The sequence below is a fragment of the Haemorhous mexicanus genome, chromosome 4, assembly GCF_027477595.1.
Source record: "Haemorhous mexicanus isolate bHaeMex1 chromosome 4, bHaeMex1.pri, whole genome shotgun sequence".
Classification (NCBI taxonomy): Eukaryota; Metazoa; Chordata; class Aves; order Passeriformes; family Fringillidae; genus Haemorhous; species Haemorhous mexicanus.
In genome coordinates, this window is record NC_082344.1 from 74956087 (window position 1) to 74969066 (window position 12980).

Consider the following 12980-nt stretch of genomic DNA (forward strand, 5'->3'; position numbering starts at 1 on the left):
GCATGGGGACAATGGGGACAGTGGTGTCCCTTGGGGCTGTGGTCCCGTGTGGCGGGCGGGGTTTGTGTCCCCAGAGGGATGCCGTGTCCCGTGGGTGGCAGGTGTCGCGTCCCTTGGGATCCTTGGGTGGGGAATTCGTGTCCCGTGGGGACGGGTGTCCGATTTTGGGGTGCCGTGTCCCGTGGGGCTGTCCCTGTCCCGTGGGCGGCTGTTCCCTGGGGGATTCCCCGTCCCTTAGGGTTCCTCTCCGTGTCCGGCGGGGGGTCTGTGTCCCTGTCCTGTGGCGGTGTCCCTGTCCCCCGGGGCTGTCACTGTCCCGTGGGGCTGTCCCTGTCCCGTGGGTGCCCGTGTCAAACGGCTGTACCTGTCCCGTGTAGGGTGTCCCTGCCCCACGAATGTCCGTGTCCCCTGGCTGTCCCTGGCTGTCCCTATCTCGTGTAGAGTGTCCCTATCCCCGCCGGTGTCCGTGTGTCCCACGGATGTCCGTGTCTCCTGGCTGTCCCTGTCCCGAGTAGGGTGTCCCTTTCTCCGCCGGTGTCCCTGCCCCGTGTAGGGTGTCCCTGTCGCCGCCGGTGTCCGTGTCCCATGGCTGTCCCTGTCCCGTGTAGGATATCCCTGCCCCACGGGTGTCCCTGTCCCATGTAGGGTGTCCCTGTGGCCGCCGGTGTCCGTGTCCCCTGGCTGTCCCTGTGCCGTGTAGGGTGTCCCTGCCCCACGGGTGTCTCTGCCCCGCCGGTGCCCGTGTCCCCTGGCTATCCCTGCCCCACGGGTGTCTCTGCCCCACGGCTGTCCCTGTCCCAGTCCCGCTCCCCTCCCGAACTCCATTTCCCATCATGCCCCGCTCTCCCTCCCTTCCCGTGGCGCCGCGCGCGCGGAGTGTGACGTCACCCGCCGCGCCGTGCCGTCACTCGGGCGCCGCCATGCTGCGGGCGCTGAGGCGCTGCCGCTCGGGGTCCGTCCCGCTCCCAGGCCTGGCGGCCGCGTTGGACCCCGGCCCCTTCCCGGGGCTCTGCGCCCCCTTGGCCCCGCGGGCGGTGCCGGCGCGGGGCCGCAAGACCCGGCACGACCCCCCCGCCAAGTCCAAGGCGGGCCGGGTGAAGCTGCCGCCGCCCGTGGACCCCGAGGAGCTGCTGGTGGTGCTGGAGCGGTACCGGCAGCACCGGCTGGTGCTCAGCGCCCTCCGGTACCGGGGACGGGGATGGGGCTGTGGAACGGGTCAGGGTTGGGCTGTGGCCGTGGAGATCGAGGCTTTGGGGGGCTGGAGGCAGGGGGCGGCTGTGGGACAGGGGAAGGTCGGACATGGGCTGGGGCTGGTTGTGGGGCTGGGGTGATTGTGGGTTTGGGAAAGGGGCTGGCTGTGGGGCAGGGGAAGGTCGGGACTGGTTATGGAGCTGAGGAGGGCTGGGGGTTTGGGAACGGGACTGGTTATGGGGCAAGGGAAGGTCGGGACTGGCTGTGGGGCTGGGGAGGGCTGTGGATGGTTGTGGGTTTGGGTTAGGGTCTGGTTATGGGGCTGAGGAGGGCAGGGGGTGGGTGTGGGTTTGGGTAAAGGACTGACTGTGGGGATGGGGAAGGTCGGGACTGGTTATGGGGCTGGGGGTGGTTGTGGGTTTGGGTTAGGGACTGGCTGTGGGGCAGGGCAGGGTTGAAGGGCTGGGTGTGGGGTTTTTGGAGCTGCCTGGATTAGGTACAGGACTGGCTGTGGGGCAGAGGGACAGGTGTAGGGCTGTGGGGCAGGGGAAGATTGGGGGTAGCTGTGGCTCTGGGTGTGGAGTTGGAGGATCAATGAAGTGCTGGGGGGCTGATGTGGAACAAGAGAGGGTTGTGGGGCTGGCTATGGGGTGGGAGGCTGGATATGGGGCTGGGAGGCCGAGGATGTTGGGCTTGTGGCCATTTGGGGCTACTGTGAGGGGCAGTGGGGCTGTGGGGCAGTGGAGGGGTGGGTGTGGGGCAGGGAGATCTGGGGGGTAGGAAAAGGTGCTGGGGTTTGGACTGATGATGGGCAGGGAAGAGTGAGGATGGTGGTACTGGGAGCACTGAGGGGCAGGGCAGGGTCAGCGGGGTGGCACTGGGAGCACTGAGGGGCAGGGCAGGGTCAGCGGGGTGGCAGGGCAGGGTCAGGGGGGTGGCACTGGGAGCACTGAGGGTCAGGGTGCTGGGGTGGCTCTGCTGTGGGGCAGTCCGGGGAGAAACCGCTGTGCTGCCAGCCCGGGCAGGAGCTCAGTGCCCTCCCCTCCCCCTGCAGGGCGGAGTTCAGAGCCGAGGTGCTGCAGAGGAAGCGGGAGGAGCGCCTGGCTGCCGAGGGCTCGGTGGAGGAGCTGGAGGAGCACCGGCGGCTAATGGCCTGGAACGAGGAGGAGAACGCCCGGCAGAGGGCCCGCAGGTCAGCACGGCCCCTGCAGGGCGTGGGGGGCACTGCCCTGCCGGCTTTGGCTTCTGCTCAGGCAGAACTGGGCCCAGTCTGGGCTAATATTTACTGAGAAGCTTGTGCAGGGTCACTGTGAGCTGGGTTAGCAACTGGTTCAGGGCTGGGCCCAGTGGGGAATGGTCACACCCAGTCACCAGAGCTGTCCCCAGGGGTCAGGGCTGGGCCCAGCCCTGTTTTTGCTGATGATCTCCATGGGGAGATTGAGTTCACCATCAGCAGATTTGCAGATGGCACTGAGCTGGGTGTGAGTGTGGGTGTGCTGCAGGGCAGGAGGGCTCTGCACAGGCTGGATCCAAGGAGATCAGGGTTAACAAGACCAAGTGTGGGGTGCTGCACTTTGGCCACAACAATCCCTGCAGTGCTACAGGCTGGGGACAGAGTGGCTGGACAGCAGCCAGGCAGAAAGGGACCTGCAGGGACTGATGGACAGCAGGCTGGACACGAGCCAGCAGTGTGCCCAGGTGGGCAAGAAGGCCAGTGGCCCCTGGCCTGGATCAGGAATGGTGTGGCCAGCAGGAGCAGGGAAGGGATTCTTCCTCTGTGCCCAGCACTGGTGAGGCCACACCTCGAGTGCTGTGTCCAGTTCTGGGCCTCCAGTTTAGGAAGGATGTTGAGATGCTGGAGTGTGTTCAGGGAAGGGCAGCAAAGCTGGGGAAGGGTCTGGAACTCAAAGTCCTGGTAGGAGCAGCTGGGTGGGCTCAGCCTGGGCAAAAGGAGGCTCAAGGGAGACCTTGTCACTCTCCACAGCTCCCTGACAGGAGGGTGCAGCCAGGATGGGTCAGGATCTGCTTCCTGGCAGCCTGGGAGCAGAGGACAAGAGGACACAGCCTTTTCCACCCTAATTGGTTCTGTGATTCTGGGAGATCCTGACCTTTTTAAATAAATCTTCCTGTGCATCTGTCATGGTTCCTGTGCCTTTTGCTGCTGAGGGCCAAGTCAAGGTGCTCTGGGCAGCCTCCTGCTCTCCTGGGGGTGGATGTGTCACCTCGTCCATCGCATTTTCCTTTCTGTCTGGCAGAGAGGAGAGACTCAGGAAAGAAGAGGAGGAGCAGAAGAGGAGGAAGTTAGAGATTGCAGAGAAACAGGCCAGGAAAATAGAGGCTTTCTTGGAGGAGAAGGAAAAAGAGGTTCTCCAGCTGCAGGTAAGAGCAGCTGGTGCCTCCTGGGAAGCAGGCTTGCCAGAATTCCCTGCCAGGGAGCCATGTGGGAGCCGTGGGCTTGTTTTCCACGGATTTTTCAGTTGGCAGCTGGGAACACAAGCATCAGCACCTTCCAGGGGTGTTGACAGCGCGTGGATGGGAGAGAGCTTGAGCCAGAGCTCTGGAAACAGGCTGGGATAATCCTGAAGGGGACAATCCTTGTCTTTTGCTTCAGGAGGAAGCCAAAAACTTCATCACCCCCGAGAACCTGGAGGCTCGGATCGAGGAGTGCCTGGACAACCCCCGGAACTACAACTTCGCCATCGACAAGGACGGGCGCATCGTCAAGCGCACGGTGCTCTCATAGCAGCCCTGGCAGGGGGCTCCCGACCTGCCTTGTGTCCAGAGCCCCCCCATAACACACAGATCCTTCCTTGGAATGTATAAATTGGCCACAGAAGTGGTGGAGAAGGGGTCTGGCTGTGCTGCCTCCAAAGGGTTAACGCAGCGGGAAAGGGGGTGAGGGGAAACTTGGAGGCTCCAGCAGCCTGGCTCAGCCCTGTTGCTGTGCCTGTGATCCCACCTCCCACGTGTTTGGATCTCTGCTGCCTTCACACACAGCATGTGGGGAGGAGCAGGAGCAGTCCCGAGGCAGAGCCTGGCTCAGCTCCTCGCTGTCAGCTCCTCTGGATGCTTCCAAAAGCAAAGAAGGGCTGAATGGATTTGTAGGAAACACTGACCTTCCCTTTTTTGTTGTTGGGGGAAGGAATTAATTGTAATCCTGATTTCACACTTCAAACCCTCCTTTGCACATCCCTTGGTGTGGCTGAATAAGAAAATGTGTTTGAATGATCCAGGATTTCTGCTGTCTCCTTATTCCTCCCTTTAGGCTTAATTTGTTCATAACCACTGAAGGTATAGATAAAATTGTAATGACTTTGGGTGTTCTGGGTTGTTGGGGTCTTGCAGGCTATCAGCTTTGTCCTAAAACTTCTGGGTTTGGGCTGCCCACTGTTGAGCCTGGAATTTGCTGTGTTTCAGCCATGGTCTGCAGGTCCCTCTTCCTCCTTCCCTCCCTCCCTCTGTTCACTGACCTGAAACCCTCACTTTTTACCTCCACTTTTCCCTAAAAATATCTTCTCCCGAGCCTGCACCTCAACCAGGCGAGCACACAAAACTCACACACTTGTGTCTGGGTTGTTTTTCTGTCCAAGTTTTATTTCTAATTAAGCTCATCACTTCAGTCTGAGTCACAGCCCGGGGCCGGGCTGGGACAGCGATGGATGCGGGATGCTGCGGGTTCTCTCCCGGCTGGGCTACACAAACAGCAGCTCCTGGTCACAGGATGAGTCAGTGCCACAGCCCTCTGAGGGGAGACAGGGAGGAGTGTGGTGTGAAACCAGGCAGCACCCACCAGCCCCCAGGGACCCCCCAAAACAGGCCCTAGAGATCCCTGAAACAGCCCCCAGGGACCCTCTGAACCAGCTCCCAGAGATCCCTGAAACAGCCCCCAGGAACCCCCAAAACAGCCCTCAATGACTCCCCAAACCAGCTCCCAGAGATCCCCAAAATGGCCCACAGGAACCCCCCAAAACAGCCCCCAGGAGCCCCCAAACATCCTGAGACACCCCCCCAGCACTGGGTTTAATGAGCTCCAGCTCACTCCATTCTCTGATGCTTTCCAAGATTTACAGCAGGATCCCTGGTAGTTTAATTTAGGAAGGAGGGTGGGATTTCTGGAAAAACTAATGAGAGCAGGAGGGAACATGGCTCCTGCACTTGCTCACCCCCCAAAATTTGCTAGTTGTCTGCTTCCCTCTGTCCCAAACCCTCCCGCTCTCATCCCTTCCCTGGGGTCTGGACAGGTCCTGGAGCGTGCTCTGGCTGTCGGGGCGATGGATGGACACACGGATGAGACAGGCAATCCTTGGGCACCCTCCCCTCTCCCACTATTCTATAGAACCCTGAATTCCCTCCCGGCTGTGCGAGGGCTCGGAACCGGAATCCCGGGATGCCGTACCGCCCTCACCGGTGCTGCAGCAGATGCCGGGAGCGGCGCAGCTCCCTCCGGAGCCGCAGGGTTTGCGTCCCGACTCGCAGGGGGTGGGCAGAAAGTTTTCCTCCTGGCAGCGCAGCGCCTCCGAGGTGCCGATGTAGCAGCCCAGCTCCTCCCCGCAGCAGATGTTGGGCCCGAAGCAGTGGCCCTTGTTCCGGGGACCGCAGGGCAGGCACTGCTCGGGGAACGGGGGGGAAGAAGGTTGGGAGAAGGGAAGGATGGGGCTGGGAGTGCTCCGAGCCCCCCCAGGACCTACCTTCCTGATGTCCATGTCCAGCACAGCTCGTTTGCCCCCGATGGGGCAGTTCTGGATGTAGCAAGCAGAGGAGAGAGTCAGGAGCCCCAGGAGGCAGAGGGCCAGAGCCTTGCAGGACATGGCAGCGGGACTGGGGGGATTTTTGGCTGCTCATCCCAACAGCTGGCCCTGTATTTATAGTCCTGGCTCCTGCTTAGGGATTCTGGCACCGGCGTCACCCGTGTTCCTTAAAAACCACAAGGCATTGCTTCCCACAGCGAGGGCTCGGCTAATAGCTGGAGGTCGAGGACGTGAGGTCAAGGACAAGGTGCTGGTTTTCTCCTCAGTGATGAGTCTGGCAGGGACGTGTGGAGGTTGTGGATGCAGCTGGATGGATGTGTGGAATTTGTGGATGTAGCTGGAGGAACCTGTGGAGTTTGTGGACGGAGCTGGATGGATATGTGGAGGTTGTGGATGGAGCTGGATGGATGTGTGGAGGTTGTGGACGGAGCTGGATGGATGTGTGGAGGTTGTGGATGGAGCTGGATGGATGTGTGGAGGTTGTGGACGGAGCTGGATGGACACGTGGGGGTTGTGGACGGAGCTGGATGGATGTGTGGAGGTTGTGGACGGAGCTGGATGGACACGTGGGGGTTGTGGACGGAGCTGGATGGATGTGTGGAGGTTGTGGATGGAGCTGGATGGACGTGTGGAGGTTGTGGACGGAGCTGGATGGATGTGTGGAGCTTGTGGATGGAGCTGGATGGATGTGTGGAGGTTGTGGACGGAGCTGGATGGACGTGTGGAGGTTGTGGACGGAGCTGGATGGACGTGTGGAGGTTGTGGACGGAGCTGGATGGACGTGTGGAGGTTGTGGACGGAGCTGGATGGACATGTGGAGCTTGTGGACGGAGCTGGATGGATGTGTGGAGCTTGTGGATGGAGTCTGGGCTTGGGGCCCTTGTCTGGCAGCCCCTTTGGGCTGCTGAGCTGTGGTGTGTCCTGTTGGGAACCCCTCTGGCATGGAAAGGGTAGGGATGAAGGAAGGCTGCTGCAGGTGGGATGTGTCCACCCAGGAGTGGGGTGAGAAGGGTGTGTGCTTCCCTTGGCTTCAAATCCCTTTGGGTGAGAGGAAGCAACCCCATATCCTCTGGGATCAGCCATGGCAATGTCCCTGTTGGCCCTGGCCTTTGGGGGATGCTCAGCACTGGGCTCATCCCTCTCTGGGATAACAGTGACACCCAGCCCATCCCCACCCACCTTCATCCAACAGCTCCAAAGCCACCTGAGAACAGCACACGTCTCGGGCAAAGGCCTGAAATCCCAAATTTCCCCACTGCTTCTCCTTGGAGCTGCACACAGGGATTCAGTGTGGTGTCCTGAGCCCCAGCACCAGCTGACAAAGCCCCCCCTCCTCCTCCCTGAGAAGCAGAGCTGAGGATGAGGCCGAAGGCTGACGCAACCACCCAAGGTCCTGCTCACCCCAGCCCCTTGCCTTCCTTATCCCAATTAGGAGCTTTCCAGCTTGAATAAATTTCCTTGCTGAGGACAAAATTTGACGTCCACTGAGATCATTACCCTGCACTGCCTTAATTGGGAATTAGGCAGCCCAGAGCTGGACAGCCATGACCTTTTCCTGTCCCCCTGGCTTGCTTCAAAATCCACCACTTAGCAAGGCTGCCACGAGGGCAGCCAGGTCCCTGTCACCCAGCCCGGGTCAGTGCCAGTCCCTGGGGACAAGGCAGGCACTGGGATCCATGGTAATGGCTTGGAAATGGGGCTCAGCACCTGCTGTGTGCTGTCCCAGCAGCTCAGCTCCGGCTGCTGCACAGGGTGGAGGGAGGGAATTCTCATCCCAGAGCCCCTGTGGCTGCTCCAGGGATGCCCAGACCCCTGCAGGATGTGTCTCAGGTAGAAAAGTGGGGAAAACCCCCAGTTATCAGCCCTTGGTGCTTTTTGGGGACTGGACTTTTGCCTGATTTTGAGGTGTTCATCAGACAGAGCATTCCCAGCTCAGCCACCCATTCCCAGTGCTGCAGGAATGTTGGGAGTTCACATCCTGCATCTTGGAAAACCTGAGTGCTAGAGCTGGGCTGAAAGCCCAGTTCCCTCATCCCAGCTTGGAGTCCCTCGGCCATGCTGGTGTCACCCCTTTCCCAATGATTTTGGGGTGATTTGGGGTTGCCCCCCTTCCCCAGGGCTGGGATCAGACGCTGGCTGTGGGAAGCAGGTCCTGGATCAATCCTGCATCCCCTGCGGGGCGCGGGGAGCTGCCGGGGGCAGGATGGATCCCGCCGGTGTCAGCGAGCTCCACCTCCCGGGAGGTGCCACCTCCCTCAGGGACAGTATAAAGGACGAGCTGTCCCCTGTGCCCTGGCCAGTCCCAGCCCGGAGAGACCTCGGAGCAAGGACCCTGCAGGGTAAGAGAGCCGGGAGAGGGTTGGGATACCCCAAATTCTGGGGTGACTGTGGGATAACGGGGACTGATCCTCCCTGTGGGTGTCCAGAGGGGATGGGGAAAGATGAGACCAGCCCTGGAGGGGTCTTTGGAGCTGGGAGCCCAAACCTCTCTGCTCTTGAGGGATTTGGGGTGCTTTTCCCAAGGAAAAAGCTTTTCCTTACTTTTTATAATTTTTAGTAGATGCTGTGCTGATTGCTGAAGGCAGCGAGGCCCCGAATCTGCCCCAAAGAGGGGCTTGGCCACGAGGTAAGGTGACAGTGGCACATCCCAGCTGTCCCCAGTCCCCTGGGGCTGGGGTGCTGCTGGGTGGGACTCCATGGCCAGATCCCAAATTCCAGCTCTGCCTGAGCTCCTTCCCATAGGAGCTAAAAGGACAGAACCAAATCCTGCACCCAGCCCAGCCCAACCACCTGCACTCTGTGGGGATTTGGGGACAGAAGACCCCCCCAACACCTCCATCCTGAGCCCCAGCCAGATCCCCTGGATTTGGGGACAGAAGAGCCCCCAACACCTCCATCCTGAGCCCCAACCAGATCCCCTGGATTTGGGGACAGAAGATCCCCCAATACTTCCATCCTGAGCCCCAGCCAGATCCCTTGGAGCCCCCCAGGAGCCACCCCCAGTGCCTAGGACGAGGCCACCACAGTGCACGAGGGCTTTTATTGGGTCTGCTATGTACAGAGCCGAGCTGGGGGGGTCTGTCAGGGCAGGGGGGACTCCCCACACCTTGGCTCAGAGCAGGGGGTGCTTGCCCTGCTGCTGCTGCCGGTTTGCCAAGTGCATCAGCTTGAGGAGCAGATCTCCGGCCGAGCCATCCAGCACCGTGAGGTTCTTCTCCTCCGCCGCCTCCTGAGCGTCCTCGCTGCCCTCGTCCAGGCAGCCGGTGTCCATGGCGCACGTCTCTGCCGCGGGAAGAAAAACGTGGCCGTGGCACGGGTTATTTGGGATCATCAGGGGGGTGTTTTCGGCTGGGGAAGGGGTTGGTGGCAGCCCGGGGGCCAGCACAGTTCGTGCTCCTGTTTATTTCTCCCGTTAAGCAGGGAGCGGGGCTGGGGTTTCTGGCACGTCAGGGAGGCGGTGCTGGCCAGGAAAAGTTCATGGTGGGTCAGGAAGGAGCTGTGAGCCCAATCCTTTAGAGTCAGAATGGTTTGGGTTGGAAGGGACCTTCAAAGAACATCTTCTGTCAACCCCTGCCATGGGCAGGGACACCTTCCACTATCCAGGTTGCTCCAAGCCCAGTCCAGCCTGGCCTTGGACACTTCCAGGGATCCAGGGGCAGCCACAGCTGCTCTGGGCACCCTGTGCCAGGGCCTCCCCACCCTCCCAGGGAGGAATTCCTTCCTTACAGCCAGCCTGAATCCACCCATCCCCAAATTACCTCCGAACACCCCCAACACCTCTTCCCCTCCACACCTCACCTTCCCCTCCCTAAAACTCAACCACACCACCAAAGAAGCGTTACCTGCAGGGCTCTCCCCCTTCCCATCCCGCCAGGCTCCCCACCCACCCACCCACCCCGCGGGCTCCGTGCCCGGTTACCGGCGGTGCAGCAGATGCCGGGCGCGGCGCAGCGGCCCCCGGCGCCGCAGGGCTGCCCGCCGGGCTGGCAGGGCGAGGGCAGCGAATCCTCCTGGGCGCAGCGCCGCGTCTCCGCCGTGCCCAGGTAGCAGCCCAGCTCCGCGCCGCAGCAGATGCCGGGCCCGAAGCAGTTGCCTCTGTTGCCGGGACCGCAGGGCAGGCACTGCGGGAAGGAGCTGCCTCAGTGCCCGCACCCCGAACAAACCCTTCGTGCACCCCCTTGTACTAGAAACCCGCACGAGAATGCGCCCTTGGGTATAGAAAGCAGCTCCCCACCAGCTCCTCTTCCAGCTCCTGGACGTGCCACGCTGCCACCAGCAATGGTCACTGCCACCAGCAATGGTGACCTTGTGTCCCCGCTTTGGGGTGTCCCCATGACCTCTCTGTCCCCGCTCTGGGCTCTGTCCTGTCCCGCTCCCCCCACCGGCCCAGCAGGACTCTCTGTTGAGCCTCTTCTCCAGGTGCCAACAGCACTTCGGAGCTGTCACTCCTCCACCACTGCCACATCGTGTGTCCCCAGCCACCCCGAAAACGCCACTGCTCCCGGGAGCGTGGCACAGCCAGCGGTGCCCAGAGGTGACAGGGAGCTTCTGCACCCCCCAGAGCCACTCTGTCTCTGGGTAGAGAAAGCAGCTCCCCACCAGCTCCTCTTCCAGCTCCCGGAGGTGCCACGCTGCCACCAGCAATGGTCACTGCCACCAGCAATGGCGACCTTGTGTCCCCGCTTTGGGGTGTCCCCATGACCTCCCTGTCCCTCTCCGTGCTCTGTCCTGTCCTGCTCCCCCCCAGCCCAGCAGGGCTCTCTGCTGTGGCCAAGCTTGAGCCTCTTCTCCAGGTGCCAGGACCACTTCGGAGCTGTCACTCCTCCGCCACTGCCCCGTCATGTGTCCCCAGCCACCCCAAAATCCCCACTGCTCCGGAAGCGTGGCACAGCCAGCGGTGCCCAGAGGTGACAGGGAGCTTCTGCACCCCCAGAGCCCCCCGGTCCCTCCCGGAGCTCCATCCCGTGTCCCCGAGCGCCCATCCCGTACCTGTCGCAGAGCTGTGTCGGCCAGCGCCCGCTTCCCGCCCCGGGGGCAGTTCTGGATGTAGCAGGCGGAGGACAAGGCGAGGAGGCAGAGGAAGGAGAGGGGCAGCGAAGGCTCTGCCATGGTGCAGGGTGCCCGCGGCCGTGCCAGGGGAAGCTGCTCCAGCTGCTTCTGGCCCCGTGCTGAGAGAGCTGCTATTTATGCTGCCATCACCCCTTCCCAGGGGAGGAGGAGGAGGAAGAAGAGGGGTGGGTTGGGTTTTTTTGTTGTTTTTCCATTTTTTTTTTTTAATCCCTGTCTTTTTTTTTTTTTTTTTTCCTTCCCAAATCGCATCCAAGCAAATCTGTAATTGAGATGATTCAGTGCAGCAGCACTCGGGGCTGGTGAATCCCACCCTTGGCTGCTCCGGGGAGCACGGGCCAGCCCTGGGATGGGCTTGGGAGGGGCACTGGATGGGCTGGGGGAGGGTTCAGGGAGAGGTGCTCCTTCAGAAGGAGCCGGTTTGGGGAGGGATGGGGGTTTGGAAGATGCAGTCTGGGGAGGGATGTGGGTTTGGGGACAGATGTTCATTTAGGAGATGTGGTTTTGGGAAGAATGCAGATTTTGGGAAGGTTCTGGTTTGGGAGTGCTGCTGGTTTGGGGTGGATGTGGATTTTGGGAGAGGTGCTGGTTTCAGAGGGATGCTGCTCTGGGAGCAATGCTAATTTGGGGAGGGATAAGGGTTTGGAAGGTTCTGCTTTAGAGAGGGTTGTTTATTTGGAGGATTCTGATTTGGGATTGATGCTGGCTTGGCAGGACGCAGATTTTGGGAGAGGTGCTGGTTTGGGAAGGGATGCTGGTCTGAAGGGGTGATGGTTTGGGAAGTGGTGGTGGTTTGGAGCATGCTGGCCCAGGAGGGATGCTGCTTTGTGGGATGCTGATTTAGGGAGGGATGCTGCTTTTTGGGATGCTGCTTTGACTGATGCTGCTCTGGGAGGGGAGACTGGAGTGGACTGATGGGGTTGGGGCTGGGAGGGAGCCCCGGGTGCACAAAAGCACCCCAGACCCCAGGGGCTGGGCTGCAGCACTGGGGTGCAAGGCAGGACTCTGTGCCCAGAGTGATCCATCAGTGCCACCCACGGCTCTCCTGCCTCTTCCCCCTCCTCTCCAAGAAAGCAGAAGGCAGGAAAAGCAGTGGGAGAGGGGAGACCAAAAGAAAAGGCACCTCTGGGGCTGGCACCAGCACACCCATGTCACCCATGGGCTGTCAGAAACATCTGTACAGGAAAAACACCATCAACACCCCCTGCCCCATCCAGCCATGAACATTCCTGCTGTTCCCAGATCCCTTTTCCTGCTACACCGAGGACAACCTCAGCAATGTGAAATTAAATGTGCAGAGAGGAATTCCGTGCCTGTGAGTTTCCATCCTCTGCTTCTCCCCCCCAAAAAATGCTGGGACTGGCTCACAGTGATCAGGAGGGTTTATTTGGGGGGCTGGACAATGTGGGGGTGCTGCCAGCTATGGTCCCACAAAGTTATCTTGACATAAGGTGGGGAATTGAGGCAGAGAACCATAAAAATCAGCCTGGACATCACTTGGTGTGGCTGAACATATTTTTCCCCTACCCCTCATTATTTTCCCTCATTTTGTCCCCCTCATTAACATCCCTTTTTCTGCTGGACAAACACCCCAGCCCCGATTAGAGGGTGGTACCCTGGGTGAGGAAGGGGCTGCTCTGCCTGAGCATCCCAAGGAAATGGTGATCCCACTTCAATCCTCCCTGGAAAACCTTGGTGTTTGTTTCAAAGTGTTTTGAAAAGCTCCACAGGAAGCAACGCTGGAGGGGGCTGAACCCCAGAGCACCGCCAAGGGAAACTGAGGCACGCAGGGAAGCATTTAATGCATCAGTGCTGGGGGTCCCAGCCCGCCCCCAGCTCCTGCCCTGGGCTTCTGGAGCACGGATCAGCCCGGGGGGGTGACAGTCCTGGCCTTTGGGGCTTTGCTGGCACCACCAGGGCCATTTCCTCGCCTCGAGGGGGGTGAGGGTGGCCACGGCCCCTGACTCAGCTCTC

The 12980-nt window shown here is 60.7% G+C and overlaps 3 protein-coding genes across 3 annotated transcripts; 1 reads left to right on the top strand and 2 right to left on the bottom strand.

Annotated features, from left to right (window-relative positions):
- The first annotated feature begins 818 nt into the window (after positions 1-818).
- Positions 819-4419, top strand: MRPS26 (mitochondrial ribosomal protein S26). The gene is made up of 4 exons (XM_059845454.1): positions 819-1183; positions 2246-2383; positions 3447-3570; positions 3803-4419. The coding sequence occupies exons 1-4, from the start codon at positions 834-836 to the stop codon at positions 3932-3934; spliced, it is 744 nt and encodes a 247-aa protein (XP_059701437.1). The 5' UTR covers positions 819-833; the 3' UTR covers positions 3935-4419.
- A 464-nt stretch (positions 4420-4883) lies between these two features.
- Positions 4884-6009, bottom strand: LOC132327010 (neurophysin 1-like). The gene is made up of 3 exons (XM_059845680.1): positions 5880-6009; positions 5588-5798; positions 4884-4933 (listed from the first exon to the last, which is right to left on the bottom strand). The coding sequence occupies exons 1-3, from the start codon at positions 5997-5999 to the stop codon at positions 4884-4886; spliced, it is 381 nt and encodes a 126-aa protein (XP_059701663.1). The 5' UTR covers positions 6000-6009.
- Positions 6010-8960: 2951 nt separating this feature from the next.
- LOC132326964 (vasotocin-neurophysin VT) lies at positions 8961-11154 on the bottom strand. Its single transcript, XM_059845655.1, has 3 exons — positions 10929-11154; positions 9859-10060; positions 8961-9221 (listed from the first exon to the last, which is right to left on the bottom strand). The coding sequence occupies exons 1-3, from the start codon at positions 11046-11048 to the stop codon at positions 9052-9054; spliced, it is 492 nt and encodes a 163-aa protein (XP_059701638.1). The 5' UTR covers positions 11049-11154; the 3' UTR covers positions 8961-9051.
- Between the last annotated feature and the right edge of the window lie 1826 nt (positions 11155-12980).

Bases quoted from the DNA above. Each gene is read 5' to 3' on its own strand.
- LOC132326964 (XM_059845655.1), bottom strand. From the start codon at position 11,048: ATGGCAGAGCCTTCGCTGCCCCTCTCCTTCCTCTGCCTCCTCGCCTTG. The intron at 10,061-10,928 runs GTACGGGATGGG...TCCTTCCCGCAG, and splicing joins CCGACACAGCTCTGCGACAG to TGCCTGCCCTGCGGTCCCGG. The intron at 9,222-9,858 runs GTAACCGGGCAC...TTCCCGCGGCAG, and splicing joins CGGCATCTGCTGCACCGCCG to AGACGTGCGCCATGGACACC.
- LOC132327010 (XM_059845680.1), bottom strand. From the start codon at position 5,999: ATGTCCTGCAAGGCTCTGGCCCTCTGCCTCCTGGGGCTCCTGACTCTC. The intron at 5,799-5,879 runs GTAGGTCCTGGG...TTCCCCGAGCAG, and splicing joins TGGACATGGACATCAGGAAG to TGCCTGCCCTGCGGTCCCCG. The intron at 4,934-5,587 runs GTACGGCATCCC...GTCTCCCCTCAG, and splicing joins CTGCAGCACCGGTGAGGGCG to AGGGCTGTGGCACTGACTCA.
- MRPS26 (XM_059845454.1), top strand. From the start codon at position 834: ATGCCCCGCTCTCCCTCCCTTCCCGTGGCGCCGCGCGCGCGGAGTGTG. The intron at 1,184-2,245 runs GTACCGGGGACG...CTCCCCCTGCAG, and splicing joins CTGGTGCTCAGCGCCCTCCG to GGCGGAGTTCAGAGCCGAGG. The intron at 3,571-3,802 runs GTAAGAGCAGCT...CTTTTGCTTCAG, and splicing joins AAGAGGTTCTCCAGCTGCAG to GAGGAAGCCAAAAACTTCAT.